Raw genomic sequence first — 25,996 nt, 5'->3', positions numbered from 1 at the left:
TGAAGTGGAGGGGTGAAACACGTGTTGAGTGATTTAACGGTTGCAGTTGTGTAATTCGCATTGTTTGCCGCATGTGCATTTATCAGCGGGCTGGCGGGCGGTGCAGTTTGTTGCACGACTACCACTGCATGTGCGAGGTATCTAAATATTGGTCCTTTTCTTATTTAGGATGGACTTCTGCAAAGTTATGCCTGATTCAATTGAATATAAAACTAAGATGTTTCCAAAAGCAGCCTAAAACCTTTTCCCACATAACATACAGATGAATTTATCAAGGAAATCAAAACTCGTTGTACATTCCTGTTTACACGTTCAACAGTGGGCATCTTTCAGCTGAAATAAATATGATGAAACTGACCTGGTCGGTGACTTCCAGCTGATGAAGAGCAGCTGTACGAAGAGCATCACCAGCTTTGAACTCAGCTACATCAGGGAACCTGTTCTCCAGTTCAGATAACTCCGAATACATCTCCACGCTGTTGTGGTATCTTGTGTTTATTATATTGTCCAACACCCTGTGTAAAAATGTTTCGCAATTTAATAAAATATGAAAATCATTAAATATTTATATTAACATATTACTTTAGGAAATAAATTGCATCAGGTGTTACGTATTTTAAATATATATATAATCAAAATCTCATTGTAAATGAACGTATATATTGTTAGAGATGGGTGAAAGTTAAAATGAGGTAATATTATACAAGTCTAACTGGGAAACGTAGAAGGTTATTTTATTAAACACCCTTAGTGATATCTTCTTTATTCTTCTTTTTCAGCTGATGGACGCCCACTGCTGGGCATAGGCTTAACCCAAATATCGCCACTTTTGCGCTGCATCCTGTGACTTCTCGCGATCTTAGTAATGTCGTCAGTGGACCAGCTCGTGGTCGCCACTAAACCTTTCAGCATCAGCCATCGGTTCCATGATGTGCTACTGCCTTATCATACGAGCAATTCTTCGAGCTATGATGATATTGGTTCTCTAGCGGGTCTTCCCATTTCTGAATCTCACAGCGACATCTACTTACGACAATCAACATAAAATGTCGGCATTGGGAAGCTCCCATACAGGAAGCTCCCATTAGCTCTGAAGGCAGTTCCGGCGAGAAACTCAACAATTGCTCTTTACAAATATAGTATTATAGATGCGCGACAATAATTAGATTCCTGAATGCGCATCAACATTTAATTACACGCATTAATATAATTTTGGATACAATAATATACTTTTTTTTTAAGTGACAGTTATGAAATTGATTGTCGAATTTTATTGTACATACATATATATTATGCTATAAATATTTAATTTTTGAAAACATCATGTCCGAGTGACTTGTAATATAAAATTCGAGAAAATAGCAAGTGAATTCAGGTGTATTTTAAAGACATATTAATATTATATAATAAACTATATGGTTTGTTATATATCATTTATTTTAGCCGCAATGTGTCATTTACTGGACATACTGTTTATATCTAGAGTTAGTTTATGAAACCGTCTTTTTCCCTAGAACTTGCTGAAGTTTGTAGTTATATATGGAGAAAATTGAGACAAACAGCTCTACTATGTATATATACACACACACATTTATATATAAATATATATACATATATAAATGTAGAACAATGTTTTTCGACGTGGTGCACACGCCTCACAATGAGGAAATTTGATTGCTACGGGGGGGGGGGGGATACGAAAGTGGACGCCAGTTCATACCTTTCCCTTAAAAATATATATATGTTAGAGGTATAATTTTAAGGTTGTTAACAATAAAGGTTGAAAAGCACTGGTCTAGTTTTATAAGGTCTTCGAAACACCATTCCAGAACATATGTTCTGCTATGTGCCCATTTCAATTTGCGAATCAACTGGACAACATCGTTCACTTTTATATATTTTTTTTAATTATTCACTCTTTTTACAGTATTTGTTAAAGCAGATTTAATGTCTTTATGCGTTCTCTACCAGTCAACCTACATTTTTGCAAATAATAAAATAACTAATAGGCACGTGTCGAAATGTCATATAAAAATTAATTAGTTTTACCATATGATATATATATAAATACTATACTTAATATTATTACATATAATTACCAGACATTGTAATAAAACCTGACCTCTTTGAGAGCACATATAGTGAAATGGAAGTAACTGATAATTATAATTATTATTATTTTTATTACAATGTTTAATTTTAACAATAGGTATAATAGTGTTTATTATGTACAGTTGTAATTTTCTTAAATAATTGAATACGTAAACATATGTGAACATGTTATTTTTTATTTTATTTTACCCCAACCTAAAGCTACCATTTATAGAAAAATTGGTGTATATATACAAAGAATAAAAATAATTATCAAAAAAGCAAATGATATTTGTTGTAACAGCTCCTAATAGATACCGGACTATTTGTATCGTGCGACAGAGATAGCGCTTTACAAAGCCGCAAGTCTCTTTCCAAAGGTCGATGTACAATATGTATCATAGGGTATTGTAAAACGCACTACATATTAGTATGTTATATGTACTCGGTATATCTTAAATTTTTAATTTTAGACATTTTGTTATAATTATTTATTGTATTTAAATGGTATATAAAATAATCTGAATTATTTAATTGTTTATGACGAATATATTGTACATATGTATTCTCTTATATCTTTGTAAATGTCGTTGACGGATTTAAATATATATTAACACTTTCATAGAAAATATGAGCCGTTAAGGAGCCAATGCGGTCGAATCCATTTTTTAATATTTTCTGATTTTTGGAAATTTTTATAAAATAAATTATAATATTAGTTATTAAAGGATTTACTTGTTGGTTATTTTTCTCTAGGTAAGACACCCCTTTTTGAAAACATCTGAATATATTGCATAATAATTTCAAAAGCCATTCTGAATAAGTCAACCGTTTATCAGTATATTTTATATAAATTTCCTATCTCTTTCAGCTGCCAAAAGGTATGAATACTACAATATTTAAGATGCCGTCATTATTTCAATAAACACTTACGTTTCTATTTACACATCCTGTACATATCTTGTTATTTTTTAAAGTTTACAATTCGAATAAAGACTTTATACACATTCTAATTAAATTAATTAAGTAAACCAATAATTTTAAAATCTAATGTAACAAAAAACATAAATTTTCTCAATTTTTGTGTTTTGGACTAAACGTAACACAAGACATAACGAAAGCGTGGTTATAAGGTCAGCTCTCCCCCCCCCCCCCCCAAATATCAACACGAGGACTGGTCTACCCACTCTGCAACTGCCAGCTGAAAAGTTCTCTATGGGTTTGGATCAGTGTCTCCCAACGCTGTCCCCAAACCTCAAAGACAGGCAATTTAATAGTCAAATGATGGCAAATCCAAAATTGACTAGACACGTGTTTAACCCTACTAATTTACTAAAAAAAAATCATATATATTACTGAGAACCCCCCCCCCCTCCACCTAGTGATATATATATATATATATATATATATATATATATAATGAAGACATTAAATTTAAATTTCAAATAATTTTAATGTAGTGTTTTCTATATTTATTTAATTTAGTGAGATTTAAAAAGCATTTGATGCTTGTCGTACAGAGGTTTTATGTTAGGCGCCTATTTCGTTAACCGATTTGTTATTTATCTATGTTGTAACGTAACAGTGATATTTAAAAAAAAAGTTTTAATACTTCACCCGAATGTAAGTGATAGGAAATATTTGGTGGAGTATACACACACGCGCGCACACACACACACACACACACGCACGCGCACACACGCACACGCGCGCACACACACGCACGCGCGCGCACGCACACACACACACGCACGCACACACACACACACACACACACATATTAATTTTAGAAAGGCTAAAGTGCGGCATGGCACTATAAAGCTGGGCATACACTAGTTTAGATTATTTAAATTTTTAAGCCAAATTAAAAAAAATATATAATCTTGTTTTACATTTATATATTTCATTACAACTCTATTCAGTCGATAGAACTCCACTACAAGATATATGACACCCAAGCTACCTCACGTGACGTTAACCGTGTTACCGGTATACCTAGCTGGTGTCCAACCAACGCCGTGTCTACCTCGTGAACGCCATCGAACCTTACAGCCATAACGGCTGCCGGTTGAACTGCCACTCCAGACAAGAGCGATTTTTCGTGCCATGTGACATTTCGGTGACAACTGCGGATCTCATTTTTTTAATCCATCTCTCAGAGAAACTCCAAACATAGAATCTACTATGTCTTAACTTTACAATAATATATTTTTATATTTATATGTGACTTCATTGTGTTTGGAACTATGGTATATTTGCAAAACAAATAGATGAAGGACAAAAGGAAGGCATAAAAGATATTGTTAAAGAATAAAGGTGTATGTGAATAAAAATTGAAATAAAAAACCTGAAAAACTGTTTTGGACTCTCAACGAGGAAATCTTTTCAGTTCTAAAAGAGCATAGGCCTCTCACAAAGATATCTACGGGGGGGGGGGGTCACATACCATAATTAAGAAAAGGACCAATATTTAGCCACTTCCGCACATGTCGTGCAATAAAGTGCACCGCACGCCAGCCCGCTGATAAATGCGTATGCAGCAAACAATGCGAATCACACAACCGCCACCGCCAAATCACTCAACATGCGTTTCACCCCTCCACGGGGTGTGTGATTAGTGCCAAACACATAGTGGCTAAATATAGGTCCTTTTCTTACTTAGGATGGACTTCCGCAAGGTAACACCTGATTCCATTAAATATACCATTCAGTCTAATATAATTAATGCACAAAGATGTGAATTACATAACATTGTTCCCCGGGATTTAAACCCGCGACCTATTATCGCAACTCTCCTTATAGTGTTATTTAAAACAGACAGTTAGTTAAAACAAACAACATTATAATCATGCTGTATTTAATATAAGCATTATACAATGAGTATATAATTAGAATTAATACTTATACATATATATGACAGATACACACACACATATATATATGAAATTGTAGTACATAAATAGAAAATTACAAACATACACACATGAGAAAGTTATGTGAATTTGTGTATATAATATAGACAGAAAATTTATATTACAATTCCATATATAATATACATATACAAAACATAACGTAACACAGACATACACATGTAATAATCCTACGGAACAATTAAGAAATGTTGTCATGTGCGTTTTATATATATAAATATTTATAAATAATTTTATAAACCAAAAACCATGAGACGGATTTAGTCAAATTTGGACGGAAATTTTCGTAAACGCAATTGGAATGTTTATAAAACGTATTACTATATTAAATAGAGATACGTTGCGAATATAAAAAAAAAAGATTATTATGAATAGCAAAGGCATGTAATTAAAATATTAATAAAAAAAATTTTAGACTTTACAAAATATGTAATTTAGCTATTAGAAAGTGATGGCTATATGTATGTATTGCGCTATCTTTATCATACGTGTAAAAGGGACAGCGCTATACAAAACATCGTTATCTCTTTCTAAAAAAAAATCGTATGTGAAGAGTATTTTATATAGCGCCGTCTCCACCATCGTTATATAGATGACAGAGTCAGCTATATAAGTAAAATTATGAGTATATTATATTAGATCAATCAAGTATGCAAAGGTCAGAGAAACATAAGTACAGTACAAAGCAAAGTAGATCGTAATGTCGTCGTACGAAGGTGCAAATCGCTGTGACTTACCGGAAGTCGTAAGCCGATGACCAGTGTTGAGGGTCGTCCACCATCAACGTGAAGTTGACGCTGATTGAGCCCGTATCTGGAACTGTCACCAGCTCTGTCACGCTCTCGTATCTGTAAAGATGTGTTCACATGATTATAAATTTACCCTTATTACAATTGTAATGGCGGACATTCTCTACCAGTCAATCCAAGGTTAATTAATTATATCAACATATACTACATATACATACTAAACTATATGTGTAAATAGAAACAAAACTGTGATAGAAAATAATTATATAATAAGTAACAATGTAAAATAAAAATACAAATCGAAAAAATGTAAAAAGAAAAAGGGAAGAATGATAGACGAACAGAGCAAAAGGGTAAGAAAGTAGAAATGTAGCATGAAAGATAGAAAACGGACCGAAAGAGAATGTGAAGACTGAAAGCAGAGAGAGAAAATAAAAGATAATGTGAAAAAATTAAATGCTAATAAAGTCCCTATCCCACCACAAATAGGGGTACAAGAGGCCCCCAATAGCGTAGGGTCATAAAAAAAAACTAAACTATATGTGTTATATGATACTTATTAGAGCTATGACGACATATAAATACTAGCTAACAATCTTATATATTTATGTAAAGAAACTAGCTACTTTGACAATTCTATTTGGTATTGTGCCGCGCTTATTTAATGTCGGTAAAGCAGTGTCTGTTTAACCTTGACACTTCATAGATGGCGCTGTTAACAATGGTGTTATGATGGCGTCTATTGTACACGCCGGTCGGTAAAGCAGTTGGTATTTGAGATGTCAAAGTGATAATTTAAAATATTACAGATTAAACTTTTTAAATAATAACTTTAAATGTAGTTTCTCTGCTTTCAAAACAACGCATGGTTGTTTATTGAAGCATATAGCTATATAGTAGACAGATATCGTCTTATATTTATTTAATTTATTCATTTTTGTGAGCAGTTTTTTATTTTTTGTACACCATAGATAATAACCAAAAAAAAAAGAAACAATTTATATATAGGTACAAGAGACAGTCATATCGCCCGAGGCGATCTCTACTAGACAACCTTTGGATGGACACGAGACGACAGTTTAGTTTTATATATATATATATATATATATATATATATATATATATATATATATATATATATATATATATATATATGTATGATTTGTTTCTGCTCCTCCTCTATTGGGTTCTTTTTAAACTAAACACTTCTTATAAAAAATACGTATATCTTTCAAACCTATAGATATATACAAACAGGATGATTGATTAAAGGTGTAAAAGCTTTAAAGGGACAAACGTTTAGTTCTCTTTCTCTCTCTCCTCCTATTTAATCTGATAGATCCCCAATACACGGAATAAACCTTCCCGTTAACGTTGTCTGGTCTTCGCACGTCAGGTCTACTGTATCACTGTCTCCGTTCTAGAACCTTTCGACTCAATTTCTTCAGTTGCACGAGGGAAGTGCCACGCCCACTGTCACTTTATACGAGCAATTCTTCGAGTTGCGACTGTGGCCTTGGTTCTTCTGTGATCTCCTCTTTTTATGATAATCTTCTTTACTGTCTATATATAGTACACGGTGTCCAAAAATCAACGGTTCCATAGATAATAAATATAATGTAACATATAACATGTTGATCACTTTATACAGGGTGACTCTAAATATGTGTGACAGCTTTAGATCGTTTTCTGTCAGGTTTATCGATTAATTCTAGATCAAATCATCCTGTATAACAATATAATTAGATTTTTCGACATAGTAATTGTTGTTACCCGTCTTTGCTGGCGGTGATGTTGTAGGTTCCCGGTAGAAGCAGACGCCAGAAATCACCATCCTGTGCTGTCTTCACGATATGCCTGATGCCGCCCACGGATATGGTGGCATTTGCCAAGGCGTGTCCGATATGGCTGTGGACGAAGCCATGCACCCCTGTATGAACCTGAGGAAAGACCTTCCGTTTCAAGATCATCACTCCAAACACATAAATTTTGTCTCCAATAAATTAACATACTTCAAATATCTAAGTACAGACATTTATAATAAAGTTTCGTAACATATCTTAGACATTTCGTTATAGTTTTAAATCTAAGATTTAAAGTATATTATTTAATAATATCATTAAAGAATTTTTAAAAATTTGAAACATCCTTTATTAAGAAGTCTATTCACGCCGCGTCTAACGGTTCGTGGTGGCCATTCGATATAATTACTAATAAACAGATACTTAAACAGGAGTATCACCCTGTATATAATAGGCGTAAAGGCTTTGGAATGGAATTGAATGAATGAAATTAGCCAAAATTTAAAAAAAAAATTAATATAACACATCTCAGTGTGATCTCTTAATACAGGATGTTTGGAATGTGTAAAATCTTATAACGTTTTGCTGACAAAACCAATCATACTGTTGAAATTATTTTTCTCCATGATACCTGTTCCATGAAATCCAGCAGAGCGTCCTTATTGTCTTCCCAGTATGTGGGCAGATCTTCAGCCGGTGGGAATTTGTAGCATCCCAACTCCAGGGTCAGCTCCATGTCGCTGGTGTGAAGGTAGTTCCAGTCCTGCATGCCGCCGGACAGTACGTACCTGGAATCGTAACATTTTTCAGTCGTAATTTACTTAACAATTCCTAGATGGCGCTAGTAGCAAAGGCCCTTAACCAATCAAATCTTAATTAGAAAGTCAAGTTCACAGCGACCAATTGAGGGCGTAATTTCGAAACAACTTCTATACCGCATTACACATACTTTCAATGAGACCGTTACTAATTGTAAAGTCAAGTCCATAGTTACCAATTGAAGTAATATTTTCGATCGAAGCGGTTAATGTACTAAATTGCATTTGTTGTTAATAAATCGTTCCTAATTAGAAAGCCAACTTCACAGTGACCTATTGAAGGTATTCTTTGGAACGTAACAGCTAATGTACTAATTACATATTTTATTAGTTGAACCGTTACGAATTTGAAAGGTAATTTCACAGTTATCAATTAAAATCATATCTTCGAATTCAACGACCAATGTACTGAATTACATATCTTGCCAAGTTGTTCCTAATTAGAAAGTAAAGTTCACAGTGACTAGCCAAAGGCATATTTTCAAACGCAAAGGATAATATTGAATTACATATCATGCCCATAAAAACGTTACAAATTGGAAAGCGTAGTCCATAGTGACCAGTTAGACATACTTTTGGACATAGCAGCTAATATACTGATTAACATATCAATAAAATCGTTACTATTCGAAAGTCAAGTTAACAATGACCAATGTAAGATACATTTTCGAATGCAGCGGCTTATCTGGTCAATTACATATCATGTCAATTCCGGTTCTTATTGGAAAGTCAAATTCACAGTGACCCGTTGAAAGCATAATTCTGAACATAACCGCTAGTATACTACTTAGCATATCAATGAAATCGTTAATATTGTAAAGTCAAGTTCACAGTGACCAATGTAAGACTTACTTTTGAATGCAACGGCTAATCTAGTCAATTACATATCTTGTCAATCGAACCCGTTCTTATTGGAAAGTCAAGTTCATAGTGACCAGTTGAAGAAGTTCTTTCGAACTTAACTGCTAATATACAGTATATTAAATTTTATGATTATACATAAAAATAATATGCATAAATTAAAAATAAAATAAATAAAAAAAGTCTTGCCCCAGCGCTGGTTTGGACAAAACCTTTTCTGTTTTAAGTAATCAATCAAAAATGTGTTTGGCTGTGTTGAGACTGACCATTTGGCACCGTTGGTGATGCCTTCTGGAAACTTCTCTTCGGGTACATTCTTGCATGGCTGCCCGAGATGCATTTTGTGGTGTGCCTGTGAATGATACAATATAAGAGAAAGTGGAGAAAGAGAGAGAAAGAGAAACTTGAGTTTTGCCTGTACTTTTGAGTATCTCTTGGATCCCTTGGTCTTGGGTTTCATGGACGACCGTCGTTAACAGGGCTGCGAATAGGTTTTGCAGTTCCAGAAGCACCATCATAAGGTGATGATATAATATCGTTAGAAACCAAAAAGTTAAGCCTAAAAGTCACCTATCATCAACCAATGAATAAAACGTAGAACTGATTGACATAGGCCACCTCATAGACTCGTTGGAAGCGGTCGTAATACTTCAATTTTTTTAATATAGAATCCCACAGAATTTTCTTCGCCTGTTAATCTCGGGTGTGATGTGTTTATCATACGAAAAGTTGGTAGTCAGGCTATCGACTATACCAGATGCATTACATTTCATATTTTGTAAATAATTTTGATTAAAACACGTGATAAATACAGTAAATTTTGTCTTCAAAAATTTAACAAACCCTGCATAGACCTATGCAGGATTTGTTAAAGTGTATTGTTAAAGTGTATATATATACTCGTATATATCAATATATATATATATATATATATATATATATATCTATATATATATATGTAATAAGATTCCGTAAGATTTCGCAGACCTTCCTTTTTTATCACCAACTTATCCTCGTCAACTTCCATTTCAGACGTGCGATTCTTCGAGCTACAGTAATCTTGGCCGACATATTTACGAAGAATCAACTGTCGTATTTCTGGACAGCTCTTTTCGGCAACTCAACATTTACAAGCAAATCACTTTAAAAAGATTAATCACCTTACTGACACATTAATCTTATAGTGTTAAAAATAATTAAAGTTTCACTTATTTTTCATTTTCTTAGTTTAAAATCTAAAATTACAATATATTATTAAATAAATCTCATTTTAGCATTCAAGAGTTTTTAGTTGAACGCAACATGTAAATTGGTTTGAAAATTTAATTCACATGGCTATTATACGGAATCAAAGATAAGCATTTTCCATACTATTCTAGCATTTAGTAAGTAGTAATATAGTTTAGTTTGACTACTGTATTCTGTACTTACATTGGAATAAACATGGGCAAGGTGGACGAAGACTCCGTGGTCTGGGGTGAGGAACTCCTGGCCGCTGGTCATGGCTGGATTGCCATCGTATGGGTAGTTAGCGACCAGCGCACCGCCGTGAAGGTTGGCAGACAGCACGAATGGCAGCGATGAAGACCATCTCATCACCGCTTGGGTTTCTGGTTCAGCTACTGTGTTCTCCTGTAAGGATATATTATAAAAATACAGACGCATTCTTCCTCGTTCATGGCCAAATCTTTCACCACGCAGGCCGTTCGATTGTGGAATGATTTACCGCTGAATATAAGACGTGCTAACTCTCTACCTATTTTCAAGAAAATGGTTAAGAACCATTTACTAGACCAGTGATTCCCAAAGTGGTCTATATCGACCCCTAGGGGTCTATGACAACCTGCAAGGGGTCTACGTGAGCGAAAAATAATTTGGGGGTCCATGAAATGGAAATGGAGGTCCACGATAGTGGATCTTAACACATACACTGATAGTACCTATCAATCAGGAATATCAGGTAAGTAGGGGGTCTACCCAACACATGGCAAGGGGTCTACGACACAAAAAAGTTTGGGGAACTCTGTACTAGACCTATAATTATCTATCTGTTGATTCATTTCTTTTTTTTCTTCTGTTTCTTTCTGAGGCAAGTGCGATCGAACCAATACTGATCGAAGTCAGATAGATGTTTCTATTTATTATTGTATTATATTTATAATATGTATTAAACCTTATTTTTTATAAGTATATATGTTATATATGTGTATGTATAAGTATGTATGTCTATGTATGTTTATGTTTGTTTCTCTGTGTTTGCCACTAATCGGTGTAACATAACTCCTGAAGATGCCCCGTGGAGGGGTGAAACACGTGTTGAGTAATTTGACGGTGGCAGTTGTGTAATTCGCATTGTTTGCCGCACGCGCATTTATCAGCGGGCTGGCGGGCGGTGCACTTTGTTGCACGACTACCACTGCATGTGCGAAAGTGGCTAAATATTGGTCCTTTTCTTACTTAGGAAGGACTACCGCAAGGTAACGCCTGATTCCATTAAATAATTATGTTTGTTTGTTTGTAAATATCTATTTTTGTACACGTAAACTACCCATTATTAGTACTTTTACATTTTCCATACTATGGTTGTCTGTAAGAGATTGCCTCGTGTATAAGACCGCCCATTTTACTTTTTTGTATATTATTGTAAAACTTATTAAATATATCTTAACGTGTACAATAAAGAATATTAAGAAGATACGAAGAATAAGTGTAACCGATATAGTCCTGATAAGCTAGTTTAAGTGCCAGTGGGCACTTACAAGCAGAACTATATGGAGCCTTAAGGTTTGATAGGAGACCACTGCAAGGCCTCCAAGATATTTTTATGCCCCCCCCCCCCGCCTTTGGGAACTTCTCATTCCGCCCTAAAATGTTTGGGTAGGGACGTTACAGATTTGGATAAATATATTTTTATATATTGGTTATTATTATTCCATATTCACCCACCTTCCTTTTATTTGTACCATCTTTTTGTATTTCACATAACGTATCTTTCCTGTCTTACACGTTTTTCATATTTACATTCCCAGATTTATACATTTTACATTTTAATATTTACATTAATATTTCCACTAGTTTGACATGTGACTTTATTAAGGTCGTCAAAAAACTCTGGATGCGTTACTTCCAGTCTTATTGGAAATCTGTCGAGAAGGAATTTGCCCACTAGTGAACATCCTACGGATGAAATATCACTGTTTATTGCAATATTCATATTTAGGCCTAATCTAGTAACTAGTAGTTTTATTCTAGGTAACCGAGAGATGGGCAGCAACGGGAAGTGTTCACGTGTTGCTGCGGTACAGCGAGGATGCTGGAGGTACAGCTTCCTCCCAGGATGTGTCTTGGCACAGTAATGAGCAGCAGCTGCGAGTTCCACAGGAGCCTCTATAAAGGTACCGACTACAACCACCAAGAGGCTTTTAGTGGGTAGGAATCTCACATAAGACAGTTCTCCCTCCAGAAGGTAGGGTATCTAGTACATCCATTGAACATTTTGATTTTGTTGTTCAGATTTGATTTAAGGTTTGAATAACATATACATTACATTTCTGATATCTTTATCGAAAAACTTTGTTCACGGTAGAATATTTCTACCAAACCTACCAAAATATATACTACCAATAATCTAATAAAATCAGATGCAGGGAGTTGTTTAGTTTATTTTAGCAGTTACCTTCGTGGGTCCAAACTGGTCCGGGAAGTTTCTGTTGAGGTCTACGTTGTGCGCGTTTGATCTGCCTACCACACTGCTGAAGTCTCCTGCAAGGATACAAGAGATATATATCTTTCCATCGACAAATACTCCAACCGCCCCGACAGATTTCGCATTGTTCGAAAATGCATATACATATATTTTACTTGTCAATGTTTATATTTGTTGTATCATAAAAGTTTTTAATATGATTATTACATGTCTCTCTATTTAGGTCTTGGCTCTTCTTCTTGAACAGCTTCATCTTAGTTCAGTACTCCTTTTCTTCTGCACCCCCCCCCCCACTTGTATAAGTACTTAAAGCAAGCAAACTTAAAGGCAGTTTAAATCATGAAGTAACATTTTTGAACAGACTCACTTTCTCTACTCCTCTCGTATCCGTCTGGATTCATGCTGGGTAGGAGATGCACCCTGGTGGTGTTCAACAGCCTCTGGACCCTCTCATCACCGCTGGTGTATTTCTGGCAGAGGTACTTGGCTAGTAGGAGCAGCATCTCACGTCCTATCACCTCGTTACCATGCATGTTGGCTACGTATTTGAACTCCGGTTTACCTGATGATATAAATTCTCTTTATTCAATTAGGTATTTAACATATATGTAGTAAGTTACCACCGGTTCGGAATGATGATCTGCTGAGAAGAACTGACCAGAAATTCAAGAGTTGCTATTTTTAAAATGAAATTTAACATTAACCTTGCAAATGAGTCAACAAACAAAGTTCATCACATTTCGACTAATATATCTTGAATGCTATAAGATTTATTTTGTAATATACTTTTAATTTTAGATTCATCACTAGATAGCATGCATTTGAGGGTTAAAGAAGGTAATATATACACTTGTCACCAAAATGCTTTTACATCTATTTCCAATCACCCTATATAACACCAAATAATCTCTTTAGTGAGAGTTGCCAAGATGTGGAACAACCTGTCTGGGTCTATTATTTCTGATGAGTTGAACTCTGGAGCCTTTAACAGTAGAGTGAGGTTTCTTTTGGATGGGCGTTTAGCACTTTCGTCTTCATCTACATTTTCCATCGGGTGAGATGGAAGACAATCGCCTAATACATTACAACTATATAAATAAAAGAAATCTTACCAGGTATATGTTTGCCAGGATCCTTTGTGATCTCAAGCACGTAGAGCTCCCTACCCTCCACGGATTTCCCAATGCTGGACAGTCTGGTGATGTCAGGGTAGGCATCCTTCAAGCGCTGAAGGTAGGCTTCCATCTTAGGGTAGTCGTGATGCGCGAAGTCCGCTGGGGGAATGCCGTCGATGTTGTGACGCGGATGCCTATTACGCTCTGTAGATTCGCCCGCCATTTTCACATCTCCCGCGCAATGGTTAGGTTAGGTTGGGTTATGATTTATATATTCATTTTTTTTCATGAACGATATGTAAATATCTCTATCGTAATACATTTACCCTAGTCATTTGGCAGATTATTGTGTCGTAATTATAAGATTAATAAAATATGGTTTAATGAACAGGAACTTGGTTGAATGAAAGCCTATCGCTACGTTCTAGATATCATCCGAAGGAGGTTCAGAAGTTTTAATGGTGATAACGTTTGATTGTATTATTTCAATGTATCTAAATAAATAAAAAAATACATATCTAATCGACTACGACACCCACTACAAGTCATAGGCCTATCGCAATAGATATCTATGGATATATACCACAATCGCCACAGTTGGCAAGTGGGTTGGCGATCGCAGTGTGGTGATATAGTACGCAGAAGACGCTACTGCTCATCTTCTAGAAGCATGTGAGCAATGGCAATCCTATATAATTAATGCACAAAAATGTCAAATATATAAAATATCCCGAGTATCGAACCCACAACCTAATATACTAAGTCAGTCTTCTACCGCTGGACTATATATAACTCATTTGTCAACAAAAATCTTTAATTTTTACACCTATTTTCAATTACTCTGTATTGAATGATCTACCAAAATTTTATTCTTTTTTAAGGACAGATTAAAATTTTCTTGAAGTATATATATATATACAGATGGTATACCATTAATTTCAAATATTAATCCGAATTTTAAAAACTCATTTTTTACTATATTATCGTTATTTATTATTTCTGAGATCATTAATTTTTATATAGGTGTGACATATATTAACTGACGGCAAATAAGCTATACATTAATTATATCATCCTGTATATTCATGAATTAAATGTAATATATATAATCAATGATAACCTATCTGTACCTTTGTATCTTTTATCTTTCTAGTTCCACCTAATATATATATATATATATATATATCTGTTTTAAAATATTACCTAAAATCTAACTACACTACGATATTGAACACTACGTACATGTTAATAAAGGTCATTGTTTATGAAATATTATGTTTTTAAGCATAAAAGATAATAAAATCTTATAGTTGAGACATTTGATTTGGTACATTGGAAATATATAAACATATATTACATCAAAGACAATTGTGTTAATAAAGAAAAATCGGTGTGCCAAATCAAGTGCCGGGTATATTTCAAAATGTTAATTTATTGATAATGAACTATAACGAAATGCACATAAGATTTCATAATCAATGGACACAATAAATAGAGAATGAGATAGAGAAACTCACCGATATCACATGGCTGCGTGTTATAAATGGAAATGTGGGAAAGAAGACCAAAATAGAGATTGAGGGGAAAATCGACAGTGCGTAATAGGAGTCACCAACACCACAGAATATTATCTATTCAGGAGCACAGAAAACCTATTATGACATCATTTCAGCACTAGATCTAGAATTGGAATTAGGCCTCCCCCATAAATTCCCACTTGGACTAGTTGGAAGCGGTCATTCTAGATCTTTCGACGGCCTTAACGAGATATGCCTTATTATTAATAAATTTATATTTCTTCTCATCAAGTTTCATATTACCCCCAATTAATCTATAATATTTTAAAGTTACACTGTGCCATTGAATAAAAGTTTAAATATTTATTTATAACATATAAAACAAAGGATTATTTACTGTAACGCCTTCTAGACCACGAAAAGCTCTGATTAAAAACATGTCTATCTTTCAGGTGGACATATATTTAATAAGTTCCTCAATAATTTCTAGAAGGTTCGTATAGAAAAAAAATCAGAACATTGCGAAATACTTGAAACATTTATAAATGTAATGAGCATTATAACTTTACGCATTTGACAGTACGCTATGAACATCGCCGGTTTTGACAGTTCGCCATGAAGTTCGCGCGTTTGACAGTTCGCCGTCAACTTCGTGCGTTTGACAGTTGGGTATGAAGTTCGCGCATTTGACATTTCACAGTGAACTTCGCACATTTGATCGGTCAGTATTAACCGAACACAAAATTAATACAGTAATCAATTTTAAATATGTTACAATAATTTATTTCCTCTATTGCAATACAGGCCAATAACTTCTGGCAGCATTATTTAAATATCAAAAAAAAAAACTAATATATATTCTTAATAAAATTAATCAACAAAAATCTGTGCTTCTGAATAATTTAAATTTAATAGAAACATGGTAGAAAAATTAAAAAAATATTTTTTAATCATACATGGATTTTTTATTACATATTCACTTAATACAAGTAGTGAGTCTTTAGACAGTGATTCTCAACCATTGGCCCGTATAACTTCCTCGTCTTTAAATAAAATTTGAAACAAATAAATGAAATTTAATAAGATACGTAATATGAAAAGAGTGAGTACTTTCGGACTAAAAAGGTTGAAAACCACTGCCTAAATGTAGACAGTATAAGAAAGCCTCGTTAATAACAATGTGAAAATTATTGCTTTAATTTTTATTACATATTTAATATTGCTCCAATATTTTAGGACACTGCCTACCCATAAAACTATCTATGGTCACATAATAAACTAACACAACCTTTACTGGTCTACACAATATATCTACAAATAATTACATGAAATAATTTCAAAATATTGACTGCAAATATTTTTTTCAAGTTGGCAACACTGAAATTTTAAACGATAAAAGTTGCCAGCATTACTATGGTTAAAATCAGATTTATTTGCATATTAAAACATAGATTATATATATATTTCAACAGATTTTACACACACTTTTATTATCTACATTAATAGATTACAATATATCTTTACTTTTATTTGAGGAAATATTTCTGCATTAATTTATATTTATTTATTTAATATACAATATGTATAGCTTTACGACATAAATACATTTTCACATACGTAATTACAACAATACAGTACCCGGCGATTAATAATGCACATCGACCTTTGGAAAGAGACAATCGGCTAATTTCGGCTTTGTAGAGCACTATCTCTGTTTCACACTACCTATGTGACGTTATGTCAGTCGTATTTTGTGCGACAGAGATAACGCTCTACGAAGCCGAAATTAGCCGATTGTCTCTTTCCAAAGATCAATGTGCAATATTTATCGCCAGGTACTGAATTTTGTTGTATATTTTGCACTAGGAACCCAGACATTAGTGAAAAGACAAACCACCACCAGAAGTAAAAGAAACTTTTATTTATTTATTTATATACAATATTAACCATTCACCATTATATACACTATGTAACTTGTTAGATAATATGACAAGGAAAACCAAATATTTCTCCTAGCTATACAGCGAATCAAGTCTAACTATAAGACGTTCTAAAGTATGCTTTCACATGGTCACTGTGAACGCGACTTTATAATTTACACAACTGTTTCTGTGTATTATTATTGAGAAAGAACAATGTACAGTGAAACTTTGTTAATATAGTATTTAATTTTTTTCATCATAGTACTAAAGGTAATATATGTTTATAGCCTGTTTTTATTATATATATGAAGCCTTTGTATATATATAGCCTATGTCCACAGCTGGACATGGGCTCTCCATATATATCCAATATGACCAGCTCCAAGTGGCTTGTAGCCAATGTGTTTCAATGTCATCTACCCACCTTGTGAATGCCCTACCCTGGGCTTGCCAGTCTATGATGTCCAATCAAGAACCTCAAGGTATTGACCTTCTTTCCTACTTCTCCAACTTTTCAATCCGCTAGATTACATCGGTCACTTCGTTCATCTACGGATCCCAAGACTCTTTATTTGATCTCGTAAAGAACTGTAAGGTACAGGCCTTACCTAAAGATCCTGCGGTCATGCACTGCCTTCATATTATCTCGACTATGACAACAGTTCACCATGGGGGGAGGGGGGGGGGATCACATTCGCCGCGTCTACCATATCATCAGTAGCAAAATCAATGATCTCCACCTGCTGCCTTTTTAGAAAAGCAACTCTTCGAGCTGAATCGGTGATTTAGGTTCTGCAAATCTTGTCATTTCTGATTCGATTTCGCAGGAAACCTCCGAACACAGCTCTCTCCATTGCTTGAGGCACGTCGCAAGTGTCCACGTCTCGGATCCGTATATCATCACCGGTAACACACATTGGTCAAATACTCTCATCTAAACATTGCTGTATTTTGGTCCAGATCATCTTTCGGAGCTTCCTGAGCTGCTCATCCGAGTTGGATTCGAGTGATCTCTTTCTCTAAGTTGGACTTATCAAACTGAAAAGTTTTTCTAGGGTATATAAAATCTTATATAAAGTACAATACAGACAAACATAAATAAAACAGACAACTTTGATAAGTTTGTCGCAAAACACTGGATTAAAACTGCTTTCAAGCGGTCTTATTTAAAGTCTATATCACCTACTATGTTTACCAGTGGACATTTTATGGTTGTATTGATGAAAATGATATAAAAAGGAACAAGATTTATAACTTCTTATATAATATCTTATTGCATGTATAGATCGGACCATATGCTTTAAAAAAAATATCTTTCGTATCAAATACTAGGAGTCAACACAGCAATGAACGAGATTTAAATGCTGACAAGCAAATGGTTCTCTGGCACCCTCCTCCAACTGTTGCGACCCTGACTGCGCCTGGTGTCAGGGACTTAAAAGCTCATGGTCTTTTCAATAAACATCTTGGATTGTCTGAAAGAAGACGAGACTGCGGCCCACGTACTTCTTCAGTGGTAACAGCCCCCGAGATAGCCGGCGACATCCAGAGTCTACTAGGAGGTCTCGAGGGTAAGTGCAAGGCTCCAAACCAGCCCGCAGAGACAAGACAAGACAAGGTATCTCTTTGAGAAATATCGAGAAAAACCCTATTCCATAACTCGTTGAGGGAGACAAAATGTAACTGTGCCATTGTCTGCGATAAATTAAATTTTAATTTAAATCTAAATATTCGAGAATAATAAGTACATATATATATATATATATATATATATATATATATATATATATATATATATATATATAAATATAAATATATATAAAAATATATATATACACACACACAAACACATACACACACACACATATATATACATTTTGGTCAATCTAGCTGTATTGTTAAAAGACATTTAAATATGGAATGACCGTGATCAAATTCAAATTAAGTGTATGAATTACGTCTCTCGTTGATATTTTTTCAGTATATTATTACATATATAAAATATATTGAAATGACACGTTCCCAAAGTGGATTTTTTTTTAATTGCTCAACCCCTATCATGACAGTATAATTATTAACATACTTTTTTATATCATGATTAGGACAGTGTTTATTTACATATTCTTTTATTTTCATACTACTCTTTCGTTCTTCTGTCTTTCATTCATTCCTCTAATTTCCTTCACACTATCATTCATTCCTTTCATACATCCCTTTCTTCGCCTTCACTCTAAAGTTCAACAATTTGATGTTCATTTATCATTTTGCTTAAATCTAACAATAGAAGTTGAAATAGGGAGCAGAATCATTTATGTCAGCGGATACTCTCATTCCAAGATATAAGGTCTCCCCTAAAAATCGTCACAATGATCTTAACTATGTCTCGACAACCCCTAGTGACTGAAATGACTGTTGTATTAACATCGAAGCTTTGCCTAAATACACACACACACACACACACCCACACACACACACACCCACACACACACACATATATATATATATATACATACTAGCTCCCAAATTGAATACAATTTGGTTGACTCGCCACGATGGCAACCGCTACTAGTAATGTAGACACACCGAAGGAAAATGCTAGGCCAACAGCGTCCACTGCTACAGGCAAGACCAGACCGAAAGGGAAGTTTTATAAAAAAGCTTCTGTAGGATCGGAGAATGCGGCAGCCCCGCCTCTTCCACCTAGAGACCCCAACGCGACTGGACCTAAGCCGTCAAAGCTATCGACCGTGCCTACTAAACCCCGGAATGAGCCGATGTTTTCGGACATTGACATGATGGGCTTTCCTGGAGTAGCGCCCTATCGCAGAACGAACGAGTTTGCGGTTACAACTGAAGGGTTCATCCCTTTATGTGAAAAAGAGTATGACATCATAGCTGCTCAACAACCGTATTTCGCCAAGACCGTTCCTAAATCTGCCTGGGTCTACTATTGTGTAATGAGCTTATATGCTCGTCTAATTACTATAAAGCAAGAAGAGGGAGAATCAACCTATGAGGAAGATTCTTTTGCAGGACTCATATTGTCTGGCAATCACAATTTGCCGACACCTATTGAATCATACATAAAGGCTCTCGGACATGTAGTCGACATGTCATCATTACGCTACAAGTTGAGAATGCCCGCATGGCCGAATGAGATGGGTGACTTCGGTAAGGTCGGACCAGACACGCATTGGAAATATATGGCTATGCCATCTCCAAGAGTGTGCGCTATGCGCATTCAAGAAGACCTGCGTGTGACAGGAACACCTGGAGGTAGAGATTGGAATTTGCCTACAGCACTTCGCCCAGATGGTGATGGTGCAGGTAACCCAACTCGCAACTGTTTGGGATGGGCTCGTGCAGCCACCTTAACGAGTGATCAAGTCGCATTCCTCGAAAGCGCAAACATTATGGAAGATGCATTTCCGGTGAAATTTAGCCGGTTTCAGTATAATACTGATTTGTACGAGAAGATCTCTTTAGCACTCACCAGAACTGATGAGAAGATTAAGCTAGCACCCCAGATTAAGAAGAGTACTGAGGGAGCACAGGGATTGGTTTGCTGGTCAGCAGTAGAGCATGTGGAGCAGGACACCTCGCCGAACGTTTTCTACGTTGAAAGCAGAAATAACCAGGTCATCGCTTCCGCCGAAATTGACGCACGCCAAGTCTTAGCGTCGATGATGATAATCCATGGGGCAAGCCGTACCAGGTTGTAGTTAAACAACTGAGACATGAGAATACAACGCCCACTTGTCCTATTCTACTAGGAAGAATTGTCAGAGCTCTGTTCCCCACGCAACCAAAATCCTCCTTTCAACTAGGGATTGTGGATCCGAATGAAATCCCCCCTATTACCGAGAAGGAGCTAATGGTAGCATGCGGTAGGGTTGGAAACAACAAAGCTCCGGGACCGGATGGGATCCCCAACGTAGCTCTTAAGCAAGCTATTGTAGCAACACCAGGAGTCTTCTTGGAGGCCTACAATAGCTGCTTACTGGAAGGCACCTTTCCTACCGCGTGGAAACGACAGAGACTGGTACTTCTCCCTAAAGGTAAGAAGCCACCAGACGAGCCATCGTCATACCGGCCCCTCTGTATGCTGGATACTGCGGGGAAAATACTAGAACGTATTATCCACAGCAGGATCGAAGCAGCAGTTGAACCCCACCTAGCTAACTCACAGTATGGGTTCAGAAAAGGCCGGTCTACGCTGGACGCTATAGAGCAAGTAGTCAATATAGCAAAACTAGCAGTGTCTGGGAAAAGATGGAAGAGAGGCTCGATAAAATACTGCCTGGTTGCCACCTTGGACATTAAAAACGCCTTTAACTCAGCAAAATGGGAGGTCATCATGGGGGCACTTAGCTCACTGAATGTACCTCTATACCTACGTAAAATAGTCGCTAGTTACTTCTCTGATAGGGTCCTCATATACACTACGGAAATCGGGACGGAGGAGTACAAAGTCACCGGAGGCGTCCCACAGGGGTCAGTACTAGGGCCACTTTTGTGGAACGCTATGTACGATGGACTCCTAAAGAAACATCTACCCAGCGAAACTAAACTCGTCGCATTCGCTGATGATCTAGCAGTCGTTATAGTAGCGAAACACGTGGAGGAAGTGAAGTGGGCATTTGAAAGATCCTTCCAAGTAATCACCCTGTGGATGAGGTCAGTCGGACTAGAACTGGCTGAGCAGAAGACGGAAGCAGTGCTCATTACTGGCAGGAGAGTTGCGGAGACCATCACACTCAATGTCGGCAGCTGTGAAATCGCAACTCAACCAGCTATACGGTACCTAGGAGTAATGATCGACCATAGGCTAAACTTTAAAGATCAGGCTGAGAGAGCTGCAGCGAAAGCGTCTCTGGTGACAGCTAAACTCTGCCGACTCATGCCTAATGTCGGAGGTCCCAAGCAAAACAGAAGGAAGTTATTAGCGTCGGTGACTACGTCAGTGCTTATGTACGGAGTACCCATATGGTCCGACGCACTGAGCAAACAGGAGTCCCGACGGAAAATCGCCTCTGTTTATAGAGTCAGCACTCTACGGGTAGCTAGCGCCTTTCGTACAGTATCGGAGGATGCAGCATGCGTGATAGCAGGTATGGTTCCTGTTGCGCTTCTTGCAGACGAAAGAACTGATCTGTACCGTAGCAAAAAAAGCAAATCAGACCCAACTTCAGCTGAACTTAGAATTCGGGGAAGACTGAAAAGCTTGCAACAGTGGCAATCGTCCTGGGATAAGTCGACGAAAGGAAAATGGACGCGTAAGCTTATACCAAACCTAGAGTCATGGGTGAACCGAGATCATGGAGAGTTGAACTACTACCTGACTCAGATGATATCCGGCCATGGCTGTTACCGAGCGTATCTCCATAGGTTCAAATACGAAGATTCCCCTGACTGTCCTAATTGTGTCGGAATGATTGAAGATGCAGAGCATGTCTTTTTCGTCTGCCCCCGATTTAACGAAGCCAGGAGGTCTTGGGAAGAAGGTGTAGGATGCAAAATCTATCCTGAAACTCTGATAGCTACAATGCTATCCTCGCCTTCGGCCTGGGAACTTACGAGCGCGTACTGTACGACGGTGCTAAAGGAGTTGCGTAAAATAGAGCAAGAGCGGAGGAAGTTGGCTTGAACAGCCACTCTATCAGAGAAAGCTGCGGCTAAATCCCCCCCGCGAAGTAATGCCTAACGGCCATGCCGTGGGGACCAGGGATACCGAAGAGAGAGGATTGTTTTTAGTCGGTATTGATCTAGATCGAGTCCGACATACGGGGCACCAACATCAGGCCCTATGATACGTAAAGGTATTTTTAAACCTCTATAAAAAAAAAAAAAAACACACACACACATATATATATATATATATACATACTAGCTCCCAAATTGAATACAATTTGGTTGACTCGCCACGATGGCAACCGCTACTAGTAATGTAGACACACCGAAGGAAAATGCTAGGCCAACAGCGTCCACTGCTACAGGCAAGACCAGACCGAAAGGGAAGTTTTATAAAAAAGCTTCTGTAGGATCGGAGAATGCGGCAGCCCCGCCTCTTCCACCTAGAGACCCCAACGCGACTGGACCTAAGCCGTCAAAGCTATCGACCGTGCCTACTAAACCCCGGAATGAGCCGATGTTTTCGGACATTGACATGATGGGCTTTCCTGGAGTAGCGCCCTATCGCAGAACGAACGAGTTTGCGGTTACAACTGAAGGGTTCATCCCTTTATGTGAAAAAGAGTATGACATCATAGCTGCTCAACAACCGTATTTCGCCAAGACCGTTCCTAAATCTGCCTGGGTCTACTATTGTGTAATGAGCTTATATGCTCGTCTAATTACTATAAAGCAAGAAGAGGGAGAATCAACCTATGAGGAAGATTCTTTTGCAGGACTCATATTGTCTGGCAATCACAATTTGCCGACACCTATTGAATCATACATAAAGGCTCTCGGACATGTAGTCGACATGTCATCATTACGCTACAAGTTGAGAATGCCCGCATGGCCGAATGAGATGGGTGACTTCGGTAAGGTCGGACCAGACACGCATTGGAAATATATGGCTATGCCATCTCCAAGAGTGTGCGCTATGCGCATTCAAGAAGACCTGCGTGTGACAGGAACACCTGGAGGTAGAGATTGGAATTTGCCTACAGCACTTCGCCCAGATGGTGATGGTGCAGGTAACCCAACTCGCAACTGTTTGGGATGGGCTCGTGCAGCCACCTTAACGAGTGATCAAGTCGCATTCCTCGAAAGCGCAAACATTATGGAAGATGCATTTCCGGTGAAATTTAGCCGGTTTCAGTATAATACTGATTTGTACGAGAAGATCTCTTTAGCACTCACCAGAACTGATGAGAAGATTAAGCTAGCACCCCAGATTAAGAAGAGTACTGAGGGAGCACAGGGATTGGTTTGCTGGTCAGCAGTAGAGCATGTGGAGCAGGACACCTCGCCGAACGTTTTCTACGTTGAAAGCAGAAATAACCAGGTCATCGCTTCCGCCGAAATTGACGCACGCCAAGTCTTAGCGTCGATGATGATAATCCATGGGGCAAGCCGTACCAGGTTGTAGTTAAACAACTGAGACATGAGAATACAACGCCCACTTGTCCTATTCTACTAGGAAGAATTGTCAGAGCTCTGTTCCCCACGCAACCAAAATCCTCCTTTCAACTAGGGATTGTGGATCCGAATGAAATCCCCCCTATTACCGAGAAGGAGCTAATGGTAGCATGCGGTAGGGTTGGAAACAACAAAGCTCCGGGACCGGATGGGATCCCCAACGTAGCTCTTAAGCAAGCTATTGTAGCAACACCAGGAGTCTTCTTGGAGGCCTACAATAGCTGCTTACTGGAAGGCACCTTTCCTACCGCGTGGAAACGACAGAGACTGGTACTTCTCCCTAAAGGTAAGAAGCCACCAGACGAGCCATCGTCATACCGGCCCCTCTGTATGCTGGATACTGCGGGGAAAATACTAGAACGTATTATCCACAGCAGGATCGAAGCAGCAGTTGAACCCCACCTAGCTAACTCACAGTATGGGTTCAGAAAAGGCCGGTCTACGCTGGACGCTATAGAGCAAGTAGTCAATATAGCAAAACTAGCAGTGTCTGGGAAAAGATGGAAGAGAGGCTCGATAAAATACTGCCTGGTTGCCACCTTGGACATTAAAAACGCCTTTAACTCAGCAAAATGGGAGGTCATCATGGGGGCACTTAGCTCACTGAATGTACCTCTATACCTACGTAAAATAGTCGCTAGTTACTTCTCTGATAGGGTCCTCATATACACTACGGAAATCGGGACGGAGGAGTACAAAGTCACCGGAGGCGTCCCACAGGGGTCAGTACTAGGGCCACTTTTGTGGAACGCTATGTACGATGGACTCCTAAAGAAACATCTACCCAGCGAAACTAAACTCGTCGCATTCGCTGATGATCTAGCAGTCGTTATAGTAGCGAAACACGTGGAGGAAGTGAAGTGGGCATTTGAAAGATCCTTCCAAGTAATCACCCTGTGGATGAGGTCAGTCGGACTAGAACTGGCTGAGCAGAAGACGGAAGCAGTGCTCATTACTGGCAGGAGAGTTGCGGAGACCATCACACTCAATGTCGGCAGCTGTGAAATCGCAACTCAACCAGCTATACGGTACCTAGGAGTAATGATCGACCATAGGCTAAACTTTAAAGATCAGGCTGAGAGAGCTGCAGCGAAAGCGTCTCTGGTGACAGCTAAACTCTGCCGACTCATGCCTAATGTCGGAGGTCCCAAGCAAAACAGAAGGAAGTTATTAGCGTCGGTGACTACGTCAGTGCTTATGTACGGAGTACCCATATGGTCCGACGCACTGAGCAAACAGGAGTCCCGACGGAAAATCGCCTCTGTTTATAGAGTCAGCACTCTACGGGTAGCTAGCGCCTTTCGTACAGTATCGGAGGATGCAGCATGCGTGATAGCAG

The 25,996-nt window shown here is 37.4% G+C and overlaps 3 protein-coding genes across 5 annotated transcripts in view; 2 read left to right on the top strand and 1 right to left on the bottom strand.

The window, feature by feature from the left end:
- svr (Carboxypeptidase D svr) overlaps positions 1-25,996 on the bottom strand; it is a 49,234-nt gene that overhangs the window by 8,139 nt on the left and 15,099 nt on the right. Inside the window, exons 7-15 of one of the 3 annotated variants that reach the window (XM_068767187.1) lie at positions 14,070-14,303; positions 13,325-13,519; positions 12,928-13,013; positions 10,683-10,883; positions 9,518-9,603; positions 8,204-8,360; positions 7,544-7,710; positions 5,759-5,869; positions 359-515 (exon numbers count right to left, since the gene is read on the bottom strand). In XM_068767187.1, coding sequence (XP_068623288.1) covers positions 359-515; positions 5,759-5,869; positions 7,544-7,710; positions 8,204-8,360; positions 9,518-9,603; positions 10,683-10,883; positions 12,928-13,013; positions 13,325-13,519; positions 14,070-14,303 — 1,394 coding nt within the window. The remainder of the gene's footprint in view (positions 1-358; positions 516-5,758; positions 5,870-7,543; positions 7,711-8,203; positions 8,361-9,517; positions 9,604-10,682; positions 10,884-12,927; positions 13,014-13,324; positions 13,520-14,069; positions 14,304-25,996) is intronic. The other 2 variants (XM_068767188.1, XM_068767189.1) reach the window with 2 other exon arrangements.
- Positions 20,064-21,233, top strand: LOC137924337 (uncharacterized). The gene has a single exon (XM_068767731.1). The coding sequence runs from the start codon at positions 20,064-20,066 to the stop codon at positions 21,231-21,233; it is 1,170 nt and encodes a 389-aa protein (XP_068623832.1).
- On the top strand, positions 23,438-24,607 carry LOC137924334 (uncharacterized). The gene has a single exon (XM_068767729.1). It carries the CDS (start codon positions 23,438-23,440, stop codon positions 24,605-24,607), a length of 1,170 nt encoding a protein of 389 aa, XP_068623830.1.

Source organism: Battus philenor, unplaced genomic scaffold (genome assembly GCF_028537555.1).
Source record: "Battus philenor isolate CCGP_79_NKW_IND1 unplaced genomic scaffold, ilBatPhil1.0.hap1 SCAF_23, whole genome shotgun sequence".
Classification (NCBI taxonomy): domain Eukaryota; kingdom Metazoa; phylum Arthropoda; class Insecta; order Lepidoptera; family Papilionidae; genus Battus; species Battus philenor.
Note: the sequence above shows the minus strand (reverse complement) of the source record. Positions and strands in the feature narration are given on the sequence as shown.